This window comes from Carcharhinus amblyrhynchos, chromosome 13 (assembly GCF_965287045.1).
Source record: "Carcharhinus amblyrhynchos chromosome 13, sCarAmb.v2.hapA, whole genome shotgun sequence".
In the NCBI taxonomy this organism is placed as follows: Eukaryota; Metazoa; Chordata; class Chondrichthyes; order Carcharhiniformes; family Carcharhinidae; genus Carcharhinus; species Carcharhinus amblyrhynchos.
The window spans coordinates 47,805,842-47,823,043 of NC_137336.1; the positions used below are offsets into that span (position 1 = coordinate 47,805,842).

The window sequence follows — 17,202 nt, forward strand, 5'->3', positions numbered from 1 at the left end:
CCTATTGTAAGTGTTAAACTTTCTGACACTATACTAACAAATTTACTAGTTGGGGCAACACTGGGACTCATTGCAGCCTATAAGATAACATAAGATCAATTTTTCATACAATTGACACACGTTAACTAAACCAGGTGTTAGGCAAATGTAAATTCAAGGCCTAATTTAGGTTCCATTCTTATTTTAAAAGATTTTATTCCTTTCTTAAAATTACAAAGTCAATACACAGAGTGAATGGGGCAAGGCCTTAACCCATCTCCTTGCTTGCTCCAAAAACGAATTCAAATTGAATCCAATTCATGCAGCCCACAGGAGAGACATACTAGGTCCAAGCTGACAAGAAAGGGCTATGCACCTGATCTTGGGGTTGATCTGAAACTTGGTCTCAGCCAAAAGATCTAATTTAGGATCAGTTCAGAAATCTGCCCAGGCTGATTGGAGTAGGCACTGGGCCCGGTGGAGTTTGTATGTAATCTAACCAGCACACTTTAATGCATTACTTGATTTATTCCCAAAATCAAATGCAACTGTTGCAATACTCCAGGGTCAAGTAACAGCCATCAAATCTGGAATTGTGACCTGTGTCTTTATACTTTGATTACTGAGGTGAAATCAGAAATTGCAGATCTCTTCTTGTGGTATTGTTATTGAAAGGAGCTATAGACAGATCCTGCTCTGTATAATGAATCTGACTGTTCTTTTTTGATGTCCTTTGTTGCTTGGTAGCTGAGTAAGTCAAGTTCAATTTTTATTATGTGAGATTTGACAGTATTTTGGAGAACTCAATTCTATTTATCCACAGTTAAGGCAGTTGATCTAATGCATTTTCCCGTAGAGTAGAATAGATGCCACAAATCGTAAATAACCATTTTTCAAAAGAGATGATCACTCAGTGCAATAATTTCCCCAACCTGAAGCAACACTGTCCTACAGTTCATTTTCACTGTAACCTTTCTCTCATTCTTTCAGTTTTCTAATGAAAGTGTAATGGTGCTATTTATGCTCAAAGCAGCTTTAATATCTCCAATATTGTTACAGGAACTAATGGCTTAAAATCAGAAACTAATGACTTAATATGGTTTTCTCTCTATTATTACTTTTTCTGTACTAACATTTTCTTCTGATTTCCCCTGTTTTGCTCTTCCCACTCTATCTCAGGCGAAGGTGGATAATGAAATACTTGACTATAGGGATCTGGCCGCTCTTCCCAAAGTTAAAACTATCTATGATATTCAGCGACCTGACCTGGTTTCCTACGAGCCATATTTCAAATACGCATCGGAAGACAGACTTGAAAGATATAGTTTCGGGGAGGTACTGTGCAACTGAGCGAGATTCATTTCTGCATGGAATGTCCATTGCGCCTGACATTTTCAGCATTTGTTGCATCCAAATATTACATAGCATTGGGTTTGTTTTCATGGTATTCCCTATTGTGTGTTTTGAAGTGCTACCGGTGGTAAGTAATACTAGCATGACTAATTTCTCTCTTTAGAATCGTAGGATCCCCACAGTGCAGAAGGAGGCCATTCGGCCCATCGAGACTGCGCTGACAACCATCCCATCAAATCCCTATCCCCATAATCCAATGTATTTATCCTACCAATTCCCCCTGACACTGAGGGAGAATTTAGTGTGGCCAATTTATCTAACCCGCACATCTTTGGACTGCGGGAAGAAACCAGATCACCCAGAGGAAACCCATGCAAACTCTAAACAGACAGTCACCCAAGGCTGAAATTGAACCGGGTCGCTGGTGCTGTGAGGCAGCAGTGCTAACCACTGTGCCACCGTTCCGTCCTCCTTCTTATAACTCACTATATTCTGCAGCACCTCTGGCTAACGTACCTTCTTACATCCAAAAAAAAGACTTCTGTGCCTGAATTTGCATATCAGTAGCAATTACATTATTTTGAACAATTAATATTGAATGTCGTTCTGTTAGATTTGAAACTATGTTACAAATCTGATAATTACATTTCATAAAACTTACGAATTGCATATTTTGAATATGCACAGTTAACAGTTTTTTAACCGATCTTAATTTCCTTAAGTAAAGCTGTTATTTGCATATAATGATTTGTATAGATTGGAAAGAAACAGAGACATGGAAAGAAATTTTATTCAAGTTAAAACACTTTATCAATTCAAATTGCATGAGGTTCTTGAAAGAAGTACTTGGAGCTACATCCTTGGAGCTACCATGGTAACCTCACTGGAAACTCTGTCTGCACCACAGTTACTACTCTGAGGATCTTTATCAACCTTTTTATTTCCTTATTTGCTTGGTAAAATAGGGTCAGTGGCAAGTAAGTATTTTAGTCTAACATCATTAATTACACTTAGTACAAGGAGTGCAGTCAAGTCATTTAAAGTGAAGCCCTGTAAACATTTATAAGAACATAAGAAATAGGAGCAGGAGTAGGCCATCCAGCCCTTCGAGCCTGCCCCGCCATTCAATAAGATCATGGCTGATCTGTCGTGTCTCAGTTCCACATTCCTGCCCTCTCCCCATAACCCTTAATCCCCTCGCTTATCAAAAACCCATCAACCCGTGTCTTAAAAATATTTAGCGAGGCAGCCTCCACCACCTCAACGGGCAGAGAATTCTAGAGATTCACCACCCTTTGAGTGAAGAAGTTCCTCCTCAACTCCGTTCTAAACCGCCCCCCCTTATCTTGAGGCTGTGCCCCCTAGTCCTACTGTCCTTTCTGAGCGGGAAGAGCCTCTCCACCTCTATCCTATCGATCCCATTCATCATCTTATACGTCTCAGTGAGATCTCCCCTCATTCTTCTAAACTCTAACGAGTACAAGCCTAGTTTATTCAGCCTCTCCTCATAGCTCAACCCTCTCAACTCCAGTATCAGCCTAGTAAACCTCCTCTGCACTCCCTCCAAGGCCAAAATATCCTTGCATAAGTGTGGCGACCAAAACTGCACACAGTACTCCAGCTGCGGCCTCACCAATGCCCTATACAGCCGCAGCAAGACCTCCCTACTTTTATATTCAATCCCCCTCGCTATGAAGGCCAGCATCCCATTAGCCTTCCTGACCACCTGCTGCACCTGCAGGCTGGGTTTTTGCGACTCATGCACAAGGACCCCGAGGTCCCTCTGCACCGTCGCCTGCTGCAGTTTTTCGCCACGTAAGTAATAGTCCTTCCTACCGTTATTCCTACCAAAGTGGACCACCTCACACTTGCCAACATTAAATTCCATTTGCCATTTCCTGGCCCATTCGCCCAGCCTATCTAGATCCTTCTGCAGACTCTCCACACCCTCCGCGCAGTTTGCCGTTCCACCAATCTTGGTGTCATCAGCAAATTTCGACACCATACACTCGGTTCCCTCCTCCAGATCATCTATATAAATGGTAAATAGCTGAGGCCCCAGCACCGACCCCTGGGGCACTCCACTAGTCACCAACCGCCAATCCGAATAGCACCCATTAACCCCCACTCTCTGCCTCCTATTTGACAACCAATCCTCTATCCACGCTAACACCCTACCCCCAACTCCATGCCCCCTTACCTTCTGCAATAACCTCTTGTGAGGTACCTTGTCAAAGGCCTTTTGAAAATCAAGAAAGACCACATCCACCGACTCTCCTCTATCCACCGCCCTAGACACATCCTCATAGAACTCCAATAAATTCGTCAGACACGACTTCCCCTTAACGAAACCGTGCTGCGTCTGCTCTATCAAGCAATTCCCCTCAAGATGCCTCGCTATTTCCTCCTTCCAAAGTGAGTGGTCATTTTTAACTTGTATCTATTCCATTTACTCCTGATAATTAAATCAATTTACTGCCATTCATTCAATTCCTTCCTCGATTAAATACCTTTGGCTGAATTTAATGCGGGCATCAGTAGCCCCGGACAGCAGGCTAGAGAGCTCGGGATCACACCACCTTGGCCATTTCCAGGAGCTGCAGCCTAATTCTGTGTGTATCAGGAGATCAACTGCCCAGTGAGAGGCTCTTGTCTGTTAAGGGAGGTTAAAGAATGATCCCAGTCAGACATCCAGCAGCTCTTCAGTCCTAGCAGCACCACTACGAGCAGTGGTCACTGCCGGGTCTGCACCCTGCCCAGAGCAGCATTATGGATGCTGCCCTGAAACCTAAGTGAGTGGGAGGAGGGTGAGCAGGGCCACTCAGATAGGCCCCGCTGAAGTGGGAATCAGTGAAGAGAACAGGAAGGGATGTTTCTGTGGAGAAAGTCCTTGCCACCAGGAGAGGCCTTCCGTAGGCTACAGGCAGTTGGACACTTAAGGGTCTCAATTGGTCTTCAGGTCAGAAGGCATTCCTCAATCCATTCAGATGATTCTCTCCCGAGATTTAAATTCCACCTGATTTTGCTGTACTTGATGCTTAATGTCTGTTACTTGAAAAATCCACTAAGCCACAGCAAGTTAAAAATAATGGGCCGAATTCTCTGACCTCGACCGAAGCTGAGATCCTCCAGTCCCACTGCAGGGGATGGAGATTTGGCTGAGTGTTAAATTCTCCATCCTCACTGGCAGCAGCGGCAGGACATGAACAGCTGGAGAATTCCAGCCTGTATCTGGCTATGACATCCTGCATATTCAAACTAATATATGACAGAGGGTTTCTCCATGAACTCACAATAAATATATAAATTATGTAAAAATGAATTATGTACTTAATAGAGGTTGACTATTGTAATGGGGGAAAAGAACTCAGTAATCCATCACCTCACAATCTGTTATGTAATCTGTCCTTGATTAATGTTTCCAATATTCTTGACCTGCTTTTGTACTAACTGCCATCTTTTATTATTGTTTTGTTGTAGTCACTCGGGATGTTGTCGCCATACTCACAGGTAATTCCAATCATTTTCTTTATTGTACCTTTGGTCCACGGTAGATCTTTAATAAGAAACAATGGGAGGAATTCTCTGGCCTCCCAGCTGCTGTGAGCGCTGTTAGGATTTCCAACTGACACCACCCCTCGTCGCCATAAAACCTGCAGGAGAGGATGTGCTGCCAGCGGGACTGGAGAATCCCACCGACGTGAACAGCCGGAGAACTCCCCCCAGTGTATTTTGGACAGTTTGCTGATGGCGATGCTGGTGCTGGGTCAATGTTATTCCAGATTTTCCGCTAGATGGGTGATGATGTCAGGAAATTCTTAGCAAGTTATGTATGCCTGACTTCTGCAGAAAATATCCATGAGCAAAAGGGCAACCTATGCTTCAGATTATCCATTTCATATTAGGACTGAGCATTCTGCTTTCTTCAGACCAAAACCTACTTCCTGCCCAGCTCCTAAAAATCTGAATTATGTCAAAACATTGATAGAGTGCATAAAGACACTGAAGGGTTCAAATGGATGGTTGTTATATTATCTCAAGGACTGTACTTAGATTTCCAAAAGGTACATCAAAACTTATTGCAGAAAATAGAAAGTCATGTTGTAGGGGGTAACATATTGATACGGATAGAAGATTACCTGGCTAGCAGGAAACAGAGAGTAGACATAAATGGGTAATTTTTTGGTTGCCAAGATGTAAGAATTGGTGTGCTACAGGGATCATTGCTGGGACCTCAGCTTTTTTTACAATTTATATAAATGACTTGGATGAAGTTACAAAATGTCTGGTTGCTAAGTTTGCAGATGACACAAAGATAGTCGGAAAGTAAGTTGTGAAGAGGACATAAGGAGGCTACAAAACGATATTGATAGGTTAAGCGATTGGTCAAAGATCCGGAAAATGGAGCATTGTGTGGGAAAATGTGAAATTGCCCATTCTGGCAGGAAGAATGAGTAAGAAACATATCTGAATGGTGAGAGATTGCAGAGTTTGACAATACAAAGGGATCTGGCTGACCTAGTGCATGAATTACAAAAGCCTGGTATGAACATACTGCAAATAATTTGGAAAGCTAACAGAATGTTATTGTTTATTGTGAGGGGAATTGCAAATAAAAGTAACTGGGGAAGGATGAAAACAGAAAATACTGGAACATTTCCGCAGTCTGACAGTATCTGTGGAACAAGAATAGAGCCAATGTTTTGAGTCTGGGTGATGCTAAATACTTGGCTCTATTCTCTCTCCACAGATGCTGTCCGGCCTGCTGAGATTTTCCAGCATTTTCTGTTTTTATTTCAGATTCTAGTTTCCATGGTAATTCGATGTGGTGAAAGATTATCGTGGGTAGATGGGCATGAGGAGTTGAGGCAATTATCAGATTAACCATTATGAGTGAGATTCTCCGGCCTCCAGCCTTAAGTTTCCCACCAAGAGGACGTGGCATGTTGTTTGCTAGCAGTGGGATGCTCTGGTCCCGCTGCTGTCAGTGGAAATTCCCATTGATGTCACCCCACGCCAGAGGGACTGGACAATCCCACCGCTGTGAATGACTAGAGAATGCTGGCCTTCATATTAAATGGTGGAGCAGGCTCAAGTGACAAACGACCTACTCCTGCTCCTAATTCATACGTATGTACCCATTGAAGTTCAAAAGAATAAGAGGCAACCTCATTAAAACATATAAGATTCTGAGAGGACTTGACAGGCTGGATACAAAAAGAATACTTCCCCTATGGGAAGATAAAGGATGTCCCACTTAAGATGGAGATGAAGAGAGATTTGAGGGGGCTTAACAGGGCAGATGCTGAGAAGATGTTTCCGCTTGTGGGAGAGTCTAGGACCAGAGGACATAATCTCAGAATAAGGCCCATTTAAAACAGAGATGAGAAGGAATTTCTTCTTTCAGAGGGTAGTGAGTCTGTGGAATTCTTTACTGCAGAGAGCTGTAGGGGCTGGATTATTCAGGGTGTTTAAGTCTGAGATACACAGATTTTTAGTCAGAAAGGGAGTCAAGGGTTATGGTGTAAAGCCGGAAAGTGGAGTTGAGGATTATATCAGATCAGCCACAATCTTATTGAACGGCAGAACAGACACAATGGGCTGAATGGTCTACTTCTGCCCCAATGTCTTATAATCTTATGATTCTTTCAGAGAATCATGGAATTTGATGGTGGAATTCTTTTCTCCAGAGAGTCCTGGAGACAGAGTAATTTAGTATTTTAAAGGCTGAATTGGTTAGATTCTTGATTGACCAGAGAGCCAAAGAGTACAGGGAGGAAGAAAAATGGAATTGAGGCCACTATCAGATCAGCCATAAACTTATTAATTAGAGAAGCAAGCCAAAGCGGCCAAATGGCCTCCTCTTGTTCGTATGTTCATATTTTCAATTACTTGCTGCCCGTTACTTGTCTTAAATATGGTACATCCATTTGCTTTCCTGATTCAATCTTCAATCCTTAATTGGACACCCAGTAAAGTAGGCGTGAGACTTTTCAATATGGACACAGGGTCCTGTGACAGTTATAGAACCATACTTGCACAAACACACCACTTTTTTACAGTTGTTGAGAGGCTTGACCAGTGATTACAGGTACCTGGATGTCATATACATTTTGAGACTGAATCTAAAATCTCATAGGAGGCTCCTTACCCCATTACAACATTGGCGCCTGGAGACATTTCTTTACCCTCAAGTAGCAGAACTGGCACATTGATTTTGATTTGATTTATTATTGTCACGTGTATTAATATACAGTGAAAAGTATTGTTTCTTGCATGCTATACTGACAAAGCATACCATTCATGGAGAAGGAAACAAAAGAGTATGTAGTATTACAGTCATAGCTAGGATGTAGAGAAAGATCAACTTAATGCAAGGTAGGTCCATTCAAAAGCCTAATGGCAGCAGGGAAGAAGCTGTTCTTTAGTCAGTTGATACGTGACCTCAGACTTTTGTATCTTTTTCCCAATGAAAGAAGGTGGAAGAGAGGATGGTGCATCGGGTCCTTAATTATGCTGGCTGCTTTTCCGAGGCAGTGGGAAGTGTAGACAGAGCCAATGGATGGGAGGCTGGTTTGCGTGATGGATTGGGCTACGTCATGACATTTTGTAGTTTCTTGTGGTCTTGGGCAGAGCAGGAGCCATACCAAGCTATGATCCAACCAGAAAGAATGCTTTCTATATTGGACAGTCCCTGTACAGGTTGATACTCACAATGAGTGGATTCCAAAGAAGGAAATGACTGATAGCATACCCAACAATTGATCTATTCCATGCTCTGACATAAGTTCCTTTGATACATGCCTTTATGCAAACTTTTCCCACAACATTCAGAGACTGTTTTGTATCCACTCAGTAAAATAATGAATTCATCACTTTGCTAATCTATCACCAAGCACTTAATTTTAAATCAAGGATGTTAAAATTTACTCAGTCCAGAATGTGTTTCAAGGCTTTCGCTCATGCTGAATCTATGTGCAAGCAGTAGGTTTGGTTGCATTAGGGATCTGTTTTTATTGTGCAGCAGGTGCTGTTACTTTGGGGAACTCAAATTGTTGGCAGTGGGCTTTGTAAATTGTCTGTGTTGTGCCAAATACCTTCCACCAAGAGACAGCTTTGACTGAATTAATGCCGAGTTGGAGCAAAAACAACAACAAGATCTTTAAAATGTGTATCAGGTCTCGAGCTTGGTTTCCATGAAGCGTTTCAGTCAGTAATTATATTAACTAGCGTACAAAGAGTACGCATGTGCCGTCAAAACAGCATCCAATGATTAGCAATTCTATTTTTTCTTCAATCTATTAAGGAACTAAAGATAGAATCATAGAATCTGTACAGTACAGAATGAGACCATTTGGCCCATCGAGTCTCCACTGACCACCCAGGCCCTACCTGTGTAACCCTACTTATTTACCCTGCTAGTCTCTCTGATGCTGAGGGGCAATTTAGCATGGCTAATGAATCTAACTGTGCATCTTTGGAGTGGGGGAGCAAACTGGAGGAAACCCATGCAGACAGAGAACATGCAAACTCCACACAGTCACCCGAGGCTGGAATTGAATCTGGTGCTGTGAGGCAGCAGTGCTAATCACCATGCCACCATACCGCCCGTAGCTTCATACTTGTCAAGAAAGGTTTTTCAGCTGAAGCATTCTCTAAAGTTATTTAGGATTCAAACAGGATTTACTGAATGCCATACAATTTATAGAATTAGATGCATTTGAAATGATGATTCTGTTTCACAAATGAATTGAACTGGATACTAATTGCCAGCACGCACTCTGCTTTGGGGGCACTGTTTTCAGATGGAGAATTAGCTTAATAGTCCAGAAATCATCCCAACACCTGTCGGCTTTTCAATCATTTTCCCAATGATGATGAGTGTTTAGTCTGGAATCACATAAACTCTAAGCAGCAAAACAAAAGCAGCTGTGGATTCCCGCTGTGACACATCACCCAGGGAAATCTGTGTGTCACTCAGCATGAAATATTACGTCATATATCATGAGACAGATTGCTGATGCATTTCAAGAGCTTGTTCAATAAATAGATGTCCTCTCACGTTAACAAAATGAATTGAGGTACCCTCGGGTTGCAACTATTGGGGCGATTCTCCCAAATGTGCTGAATTGGTGGAAAGGCTGGTCTAGATCACAACTGCTTTCTCAGTTCAACTTCAGACCCACTGTGTACTGCAGAGGTCACAATCATGAATCTCATTAAAAACACAGGGTGGGATGGGACCTATTTGCACCAGAGTTTGACAGTTCTGGAATTCTGCACATACACAGTGGCCCCAATCTGTCAGTCTTCCAGTTTGCTGGCCAGCTCAATCACTGGCCAGCCTGGGACACCCCAGAAGTGCACCCCCTCCAGGCCCCCCCCTCCCCACCGGCTCAATCGTGGCACCCACAACAATTCCTGGGCCAGCCCGATGTCCAGCACCCAGCAGTGACGATCCCCCTAGCTCCCTTACCCCTGGCTGATCATCCCCTGGGGTCAGACCGTGCCCCACCCCTCTGCTCCCCCCACCCCCCCCCGACAAGCCACCTCCCCCCCCCCCCCATCCACACCGCCTGCCAGCCCAGCCCAATCGCTGGCTTCTCTCCAGCCCAGTCCGATCTCCATGCAGAGTGGTAGCAGGATTCCCACCCCCAATAGGCCTCACCCCTTTGGCACTGCCTGATGCCCAATGGGCACTTTGCCCCTTGGGCAGTGCCAGGGGCACAGGCTTGCACTGCCAGGGCGCCCGTGCCCAGTACTTGATACCCTGGGGGCCCCAGTTGCTTCTCCTTCATTCCAGCGGGGTCTCTCACTAGTTTCTCAAATATAAGGAGCTACTGTAAACCCCACAGGAATGAAGTACTCCTAATGGAGTGGGAGACTAACTCGGGACCAGCAAGTTCCCAATAATGAAAGGCTAAACATATTTAAACTACATTAAAAAAAGATTCAAATGACTTCCCTGTCTTCCCGTCGGTTTCCAGTGTGGTTTGGACTCTGACTGTTCTCCAGCTCTGGGAGATGTACAGCAGGCGACGGTGCAGAGGGACCTCGGGGTCCTTGTGCATGAGTCGCAAAAACCCAGCTTGCAGGTGCAGCAGGTGGTCAGGAAGGCTAATGGGATGCTGGCCTTCATAGCGAGGGGGATTGAATATAAAAGTAGGGAGGTCTTGCTGCAGCTGTATAGGGCATTGGTGAGGCCGCAGCTGGAGTACTGTGTGCAGTTTTGGGCGCCGCACCTGCGCAAGGATATTTTGGCCCTGGAGGGAGTGCAGAGGAGGTTTACTAGGCTGATACCGGAGTTGAGGGGATTGAGCTATGAGGAGAGGCTGAATAAACTAGGCTTGTACTCGTTAGAGTTTAGAAGAATGAGGGGAGATCTCATTGAGACGTATAAGATGATGAATGGGATGGATAGGATAGAGGTGGAGAGACTCTTCCCGCTCAAAAAAGACAGTAGGACTAGGGGGCACAGCCTCAAGATAAAGGGGAGGCGGTTTAGAACGGAGTTGAGGAGGAACTTCTTCACTCAAAGGGTGGTGAATCTCTGGAATTCTCTGCCCGTTGAAGTGGTGGAGGCTGCCTCGCTAAATATTTTTAAGAAGCGGGTTGATGGGTTCTTGATAAGAGAGGGGATTAAGGGTTATGGGGAGAGGGCGGGAAAGTGGAACTGAGCCACAACAGATCAGCCATGATCTTATTGAATGGCGGGGCAGGCTCGAAGGGCTAGATGGCCTACTCCTGCTCCTATTTCTTATGTTCTTATGTTCTTATGTATTCTCGGTGCAAGGGCAAATCCTGGAAAAAAGCCCATGACGTGCATCTCCCAGCCCGACCTGCCAGAAAAATTGTGGGTTGCAATAAGAGAATTGCCCCCTATATTTCCAACACTTACACGAGTATTTATTCACTCTCACTAAATTGCCCTTAATGTCCTGAGGTACATAGGTTAAAGGGATTAGTGGGTAAGTATGTAGGGATATGGGGATAGGGCCTGGGTGAGATTGTGGTCAGTGCAGACTCGATGGGCTGAATGGCCTCTTTCTGTGCTGTACAATTTCTACGATGGAGGGGGATGTAAAAGGAGCGGGGATTTGCACTACTGGTTAAGGAGAATATCACAGCTGTACTCCGGGAAGACACCTCTGAGGGCTCATACAGCGAGGTAATATGGGTAGAGCTCAGGAATAGGAAAGGTGTGGTCACAATGTTGGGGGTTTACTATAAGCCACCCAACTGCCAGCGGGAGATTGAGGAACAGAAATGTAGGCAGATTTTGGCAAGGTGTAAAAGTAACAGGGTTGTTGTGGTGGGAGATTTTAATTTCCCCTATATTGACTGGGGCTTACTTAGTGCTCGGAAGTGATGAAGATGATTGGTGAGGATAGGGCAGTGGATGTTGTCTACATGGACTTCAGTAAGGCCTTTGACAAGGTCTCTCATGGCAGACTGGTGCAGAAGGTGAAGTCACATGGGATCAGAGGTGAGCTGGCAAGGTGGATACAAAACTGGCTCGGTCAAAGAAGACAGAGGGTAGCAGTGGAAGGGTGCATTTCTGAATGGAGGGCTGTGAAAATTGGTGTTCCTCAGAGATCAGTGCTGGGACCTTTGCTGTTTGTAATATATATAAATGATTTGGAGGAAAATGTAACTGGATTGATTAGTAAGTTTGCGGACAACTCAAAGGTTGGTGGATTTGCAGATGGCGATGAGGACCATCAGAGGATATAGCAGGATATAGATCAGTTGGAAACTTGGGCGGAGAGGTGGCAGATGCAATTTAATCCAGACAAATGTGAGGTAATGCATTTTGGAAGGTCTAATACAGATAGGAAATATACAGTAAATGGCAGAACCCTGAAGAGTATTGATAGGCAAAGGGATCTGGGTGTACAGGTACACAGGTCACTGAAAGTGGCAATGCAGGTGGAGAAGGTAGTCAAAAGCCTATAGCATGCTTGCTTTCATCAGCTGAGGTATTGAGTTTAAAAATTGGCAAGTCATTTTGCAGCTTTATAGAACCCTAGTTAGGCCGCACTTGGAATATAGTGTCCAATTCTGGTCACCACCATAACAAAAGGATGTGGAGGCTTTGGAGAGGGTACAGAAAAGGTTTACCAGGATGTTGCCTGGCATGGAGAGCATTAGCTATGAGGAGGGGTTGGAGAATCTTGGTTTGTTCTCACTGGAGTGACGGACATTGAGAAGTCTACAAGACTGTGAGAGGCATGGACAGAGTGGATAGTCAGAAGCTTTCTCCCAGGGTGGAATTGCTAGGGGGAGGGCATAGGTTTAAGGTGCGAGGGACAAGATTTAAAAGAGATGTACGAGGCAGATTTTTTACACAGACAATGGTGGGTGCCTGGAACTCATTGCCAGGGGAGGTAATGGAAACGGATATGGTAGTGACTTTTAAGGAGATTCTTGACATGTACATGAACGAGATGGGAATAGAGGTTATAGTCCCCGAAAGGGTGGGGGATTTTAGTTACGTCGGGCAGCATGGTTGGTGCAGGCTTGGAGGGCCAAAGAGCCTGTTCCTGAGCTGTAATTTTCTTTGTTCTTTGAAACACGTATTGACGTTGAAGGCAGATCACGGAAAGTTCACTCGGTTGATCTCAGGTATGGAGGAATTTTCTTATAAGGAGAAGTTGAGTAGTTGGGTCTGTACTCATTGGAGTTTAGAAGAATGAGAGGTGACCCTATTGAGACATATACTATTCTCAGGAGGTTTGACAGGGTAGATGCTGAGAGCTTGTTTCCCCTTGTGGGAGACTCCAGGACCAGAAGGCATAATCACAGTGTAAGGGTTTGCCTATTGAAGCTGAAAATAAGGAGGAATTTCTTCCCTTAGTGGGTAGTGAATCTGTAGCATTCTTTACTGCTGAGGGCTGTAGAGGCTGGGTCATTAAATATGTTCAAGACTGTAACAGATTTTCAATCATAGGATCATACAGTGCAGAAAGAGGCCATTTGGCCCATCGAGTCTGCACTGACCACAATCCCACCCAGGCCCTATCCCGTAATTCCTAGTTAGTCCCCCTGACACTGAGGGCAAATTTAGCATGGCCAATCAACCTAACTCGCACAGCTTTGGAGAATGGGAGGAAAGTAGGGCACCTGGAGGAAACCCACATAAGTGTGCAAACTCCACACCGACAGTGACTCAAGACTGGAATTGAACCCAGGTCCCTAGCACTGTGAGGCAGCAGTGCTAACCATTGTGCCACCGTGCTGCCCTGCAAGGGAATCAGTAAGGGAATCAAAAGTCCTGGGAATAAGTTGGGGAAGTGGAGTTGAGGATTATCATAACAGATGAGTCATGATCTCATTGAATGCTGGAGCAGATTGAATGGGCTGAATGGCCTACTTCTGATCCTTTATCTTATGTTCTCATCGACTCTCCCTCCAAACAACTTTTGTATTTGTACTTGCTCCTGTTACTTAACTATGAAACTTTTACACCATAATGCATAAGAAAAGTTTACCACCATTTTTGTTTTGTGAGTAAGTATGTTTGCCTTTTCATTTGCAATCAAAGTAGCAATACAATCAACCCTGCAAATATTTGTCAGTAAGACATATCTGAAGTGAATGCCAATTCTATTGAATTAAATGAGAATTTTAGATATGTCACATAATGACTAAGATACCTTTTCTTTGTGGTAGAGTAAATTAAATACTGTATTGATCTCTCTGAGCGAACAGAAAGTAATACATATTTACAAAAGGCCAAAATTAATATTCTCTGACAGTATTAGATGACAAGTCAAGAATTGGTTTACCTCATTGAATAATAGAGTAATAGAAAGTTTATGGCACGGCAAAAGACCACTTGGCCTATCGTGTGTGCATGGGCTCGGAAACCAGCCATCCAACCTAATGCCACTTCCCACCGTTTGGTCTGTAGCGGTAAAGATTATGGCACTTCAGGTGCACATCTTTTAAACAAGTTGAGGGTTTCTGCCTCTCCCGCCCTTTCAGGTAGTGAGTTCCAGACCCCTGCAACTCTCTGGGTAAACATTTCTTTCCTCATCTCCCTCTAGTCCTTCTACCAATCACTTGAAACCTTTGTTTCTGAGTCACTGGCCTCTCTGTTAAAGTAAATAGATCATAGAATCAGAGCATCTTACAGTGTGGAAGGAGGCCATTCAGCCCATCAAGTCAGCACAGACCACAATCCCACTCAGGCCCCATCCCCATGCACTTACGCCAGCTAGTCCATTACACTAAGGAGCCATTTAGCATGGCCAATCCAACTAATCAGCACATCTTTGGACTGTGGAAGGAAACCGGAACACCCGGAGGAAACCCACGCAAACATGGGGAGAGCGTGCAAATTCCACACAGACAGTCACCTGAGCTAATGAAGTTCTGGCGCTGTGAGGCAGAAGTGCGAACCATTGTGTCACCGTTCTGTGCATTGTTCCTACCCAGTCTACCAGGCCCCTCACAATTTTATACATCAAAATTAAATGTCCTCTCAGCCCCCTCTGTTCCAAGGAGAACAGTCCCAGCCGCCCAATCTTTCATCATAGCTACGTTTTTCCAGTCTGGCAACATCTATTCATTACCTAGTTCACAGATTATATTAGATACAATCTATGTACCTCTTTTAGTGAGCAGTTTTATGTAGTCAGTGATTTACTGTATGCTTTTCCTCTGCAAAGTAAATATTTCCAAGTTTTATTTCCTTCTGCGTAATAATCCTTGGTTGAGTGAGTGGATAGGTCACCCTGACAACAACCTCTGCTAACGTGACAACTGGAAGGTCTCTAAAAGTTCACTATTCCTTCAGTTCTCTCCCTCTTCCTGTGCAGAGCCTTCCCACCTTTGCTTGGTGACGCTTTAGGCTGGCAGCAGATACGATGAATCCCAGACGGACACCCTCATATATTTTGTCCATGTAATCAAAACACGGATTGTATAGTAATTTAGCCAAATGCCAATTTCCCATCACCAACACTGTTTATTGGGCATCAAAGGAGAAGCCTCCACTTGCTCAGTAAGGCAGTTCGTACTGAACGCAGTCCGTTGTAGATCTATTGATAATTCCTCATGGCTTTCATGGTCATCATGACATGCCCCCTCCTTTAAGTCCATGTCTCTCCCAGCACCTCCTGAGAGGATATCCTTTTCTATGTTTGACAATTGGACAGATGTCCATTGATGGAGGGCTGGGTCAGGCGGTGTAAACCAAACAGAATATCTTCTTCAGAGGGAGTGTAGCAGGGTTACCAAAGCAGGTTCCTTCTCAGGTTCCCCTTCAACCATGAGACCCACTTCTTTAGCCTCCATTATAAAGTCTGTCATTATCCAGAGTGACCAACGTGGAGTCAGCTTCAAGCTGAAGCCTGATAGTGACAGTGGCTATCTCCATAGCTGATGGTGGGTGTGGCTCAGGCAATGATTCCTTGGCCCGAGCAAGGATTTCCTGGTCCTGAGATGGTCAAAGTTCTTCTTTAGGGTTGTATTCTGAACTTTGACCTTATAAGATACTGGTCCTGTTTTTTTCCATGATGATCGCGGGGAGTCATCTGGGTCCATCCCTTAAGTTGCTTACATGAAACAAATCATCTGTTCTTTGTCTTTGCAGAATTGAGGTTTCTATTTTAGTATTCCTGCTAGGATTCCACCCTCCCCACCAAGATTGGGAATAATAAGATCAATCTGGTACAAAGCCATCTTCCCAGCAACAGCTCTGCTGGAGCAAACCTGCGGTGAGCGGTGTGGTCCCAATAAGTGAATATAAATCATGCCAGCTTAGTCTCCATGGATGCCGCTGGTGGTTTCGTCATAACATTTTTGAAAGTTTGAACTGCCCATTCTGTTAGTCTATTTGGTGACACGTGAGAAGAGGCAGTCCGGACATGTTGGATGCCATTGGAGAGCACGAAATTTTGGAAATCGCCACTGGTAAAGGCCATTGCATTATCGGAAATCAGGACTCCTGATATTCTGTGTACGCTGAAGCTTTACCACAATTTCTCAATAGTAGTCTGAGTAATCGTGGAGCTCACATGCTGCACCTCCAACCACTTGGATTGTGTGTCCACCATGATTAAAAACGTAGAACCAATAAAGGGACCTGTAAAGTCCACATATGCATGTATCTGTAGCCTGCCAACCACTCCCATGGCTGTAGGGAGGCTGAGGATGAAAATTTCTGATTTCTTAGCACAGGTCACATCGCTTTACCAGGTATCTAATGTCAGAATCAAGACTAGGCCACCAAACATATCTCCTGGCCAGCATCTTCATTTTTGATACTCCTATTATGATACTCGCTATTATGTAGCACGTTAATATTGGACATCATCCTGGAAGCAGAACAATTACTCGGCACCCACAAAGAACGATCCTGTCCTCAACACTAAGTTCAGAATTCTTAACGAGATAGGGTTTCATTTCTTTGGAGGGTCATCCTTGGAATCCCCCATGCCTAATGTTGGATAAATTTGGGTCTTTTTGGGCCCAGGTTTTAAACTGCCTTGCTGACACCAAAAAGTTCAGGGTCAACGCAACCTCTTGCAATCCTGGTAAAGGACCAGGCTTGTGGGTAACAGGAGGTGATTCAACGCATTAACATTAGCTATACGGGCCCTGTGGCAGTGTTCCAGAAGATATTCGTGGGCCGCCAGTAACAAGGACCTGTGCTCCATCTAACCACAATCAATGGGGGGAATTGATTTGTCCTCTTTGAAGAGGCTCAGTAAGGATAATGATTGGTAACTATAAAAAAACAATAAAAGATATATTGCTGGAACTTCTTCCCATCAAGTATGACCACCAACCTTTCCTTCTCAATTGGAGAATATCATTGCTCTGCATCTGAAAGGGCCCTGGAGGCATACAGTGATGGGTTTC

General features: G+C 44.3%; 1 protein-coding gene across 1 annotated transcript in view; it reads left to right on the forward strand.

Moving 5' to 3' along the window:
- The window catches only part of ablim3 (actin binding LIM protein family, member 3), a 294,982-nt gene that overhangs the window by 225,825 nt on the left and 51,955 nt on the right, over positions 1–17,202 (forward strand). Inside the window, exons 10-11 of the mRNA XM_080201652.1 lie at positions 1,159–1,314; positions 4,813–4,842. Of these exons, the coding sequence (XP_080057778.1) occupies positions 1,159–1,314; positions 4,813–4,842 (186 nt within the window). The remainder of the gene's footprint in view (positions 1–1,158; positions 1,315–4,812; positions 4,843–17,202) is intronic.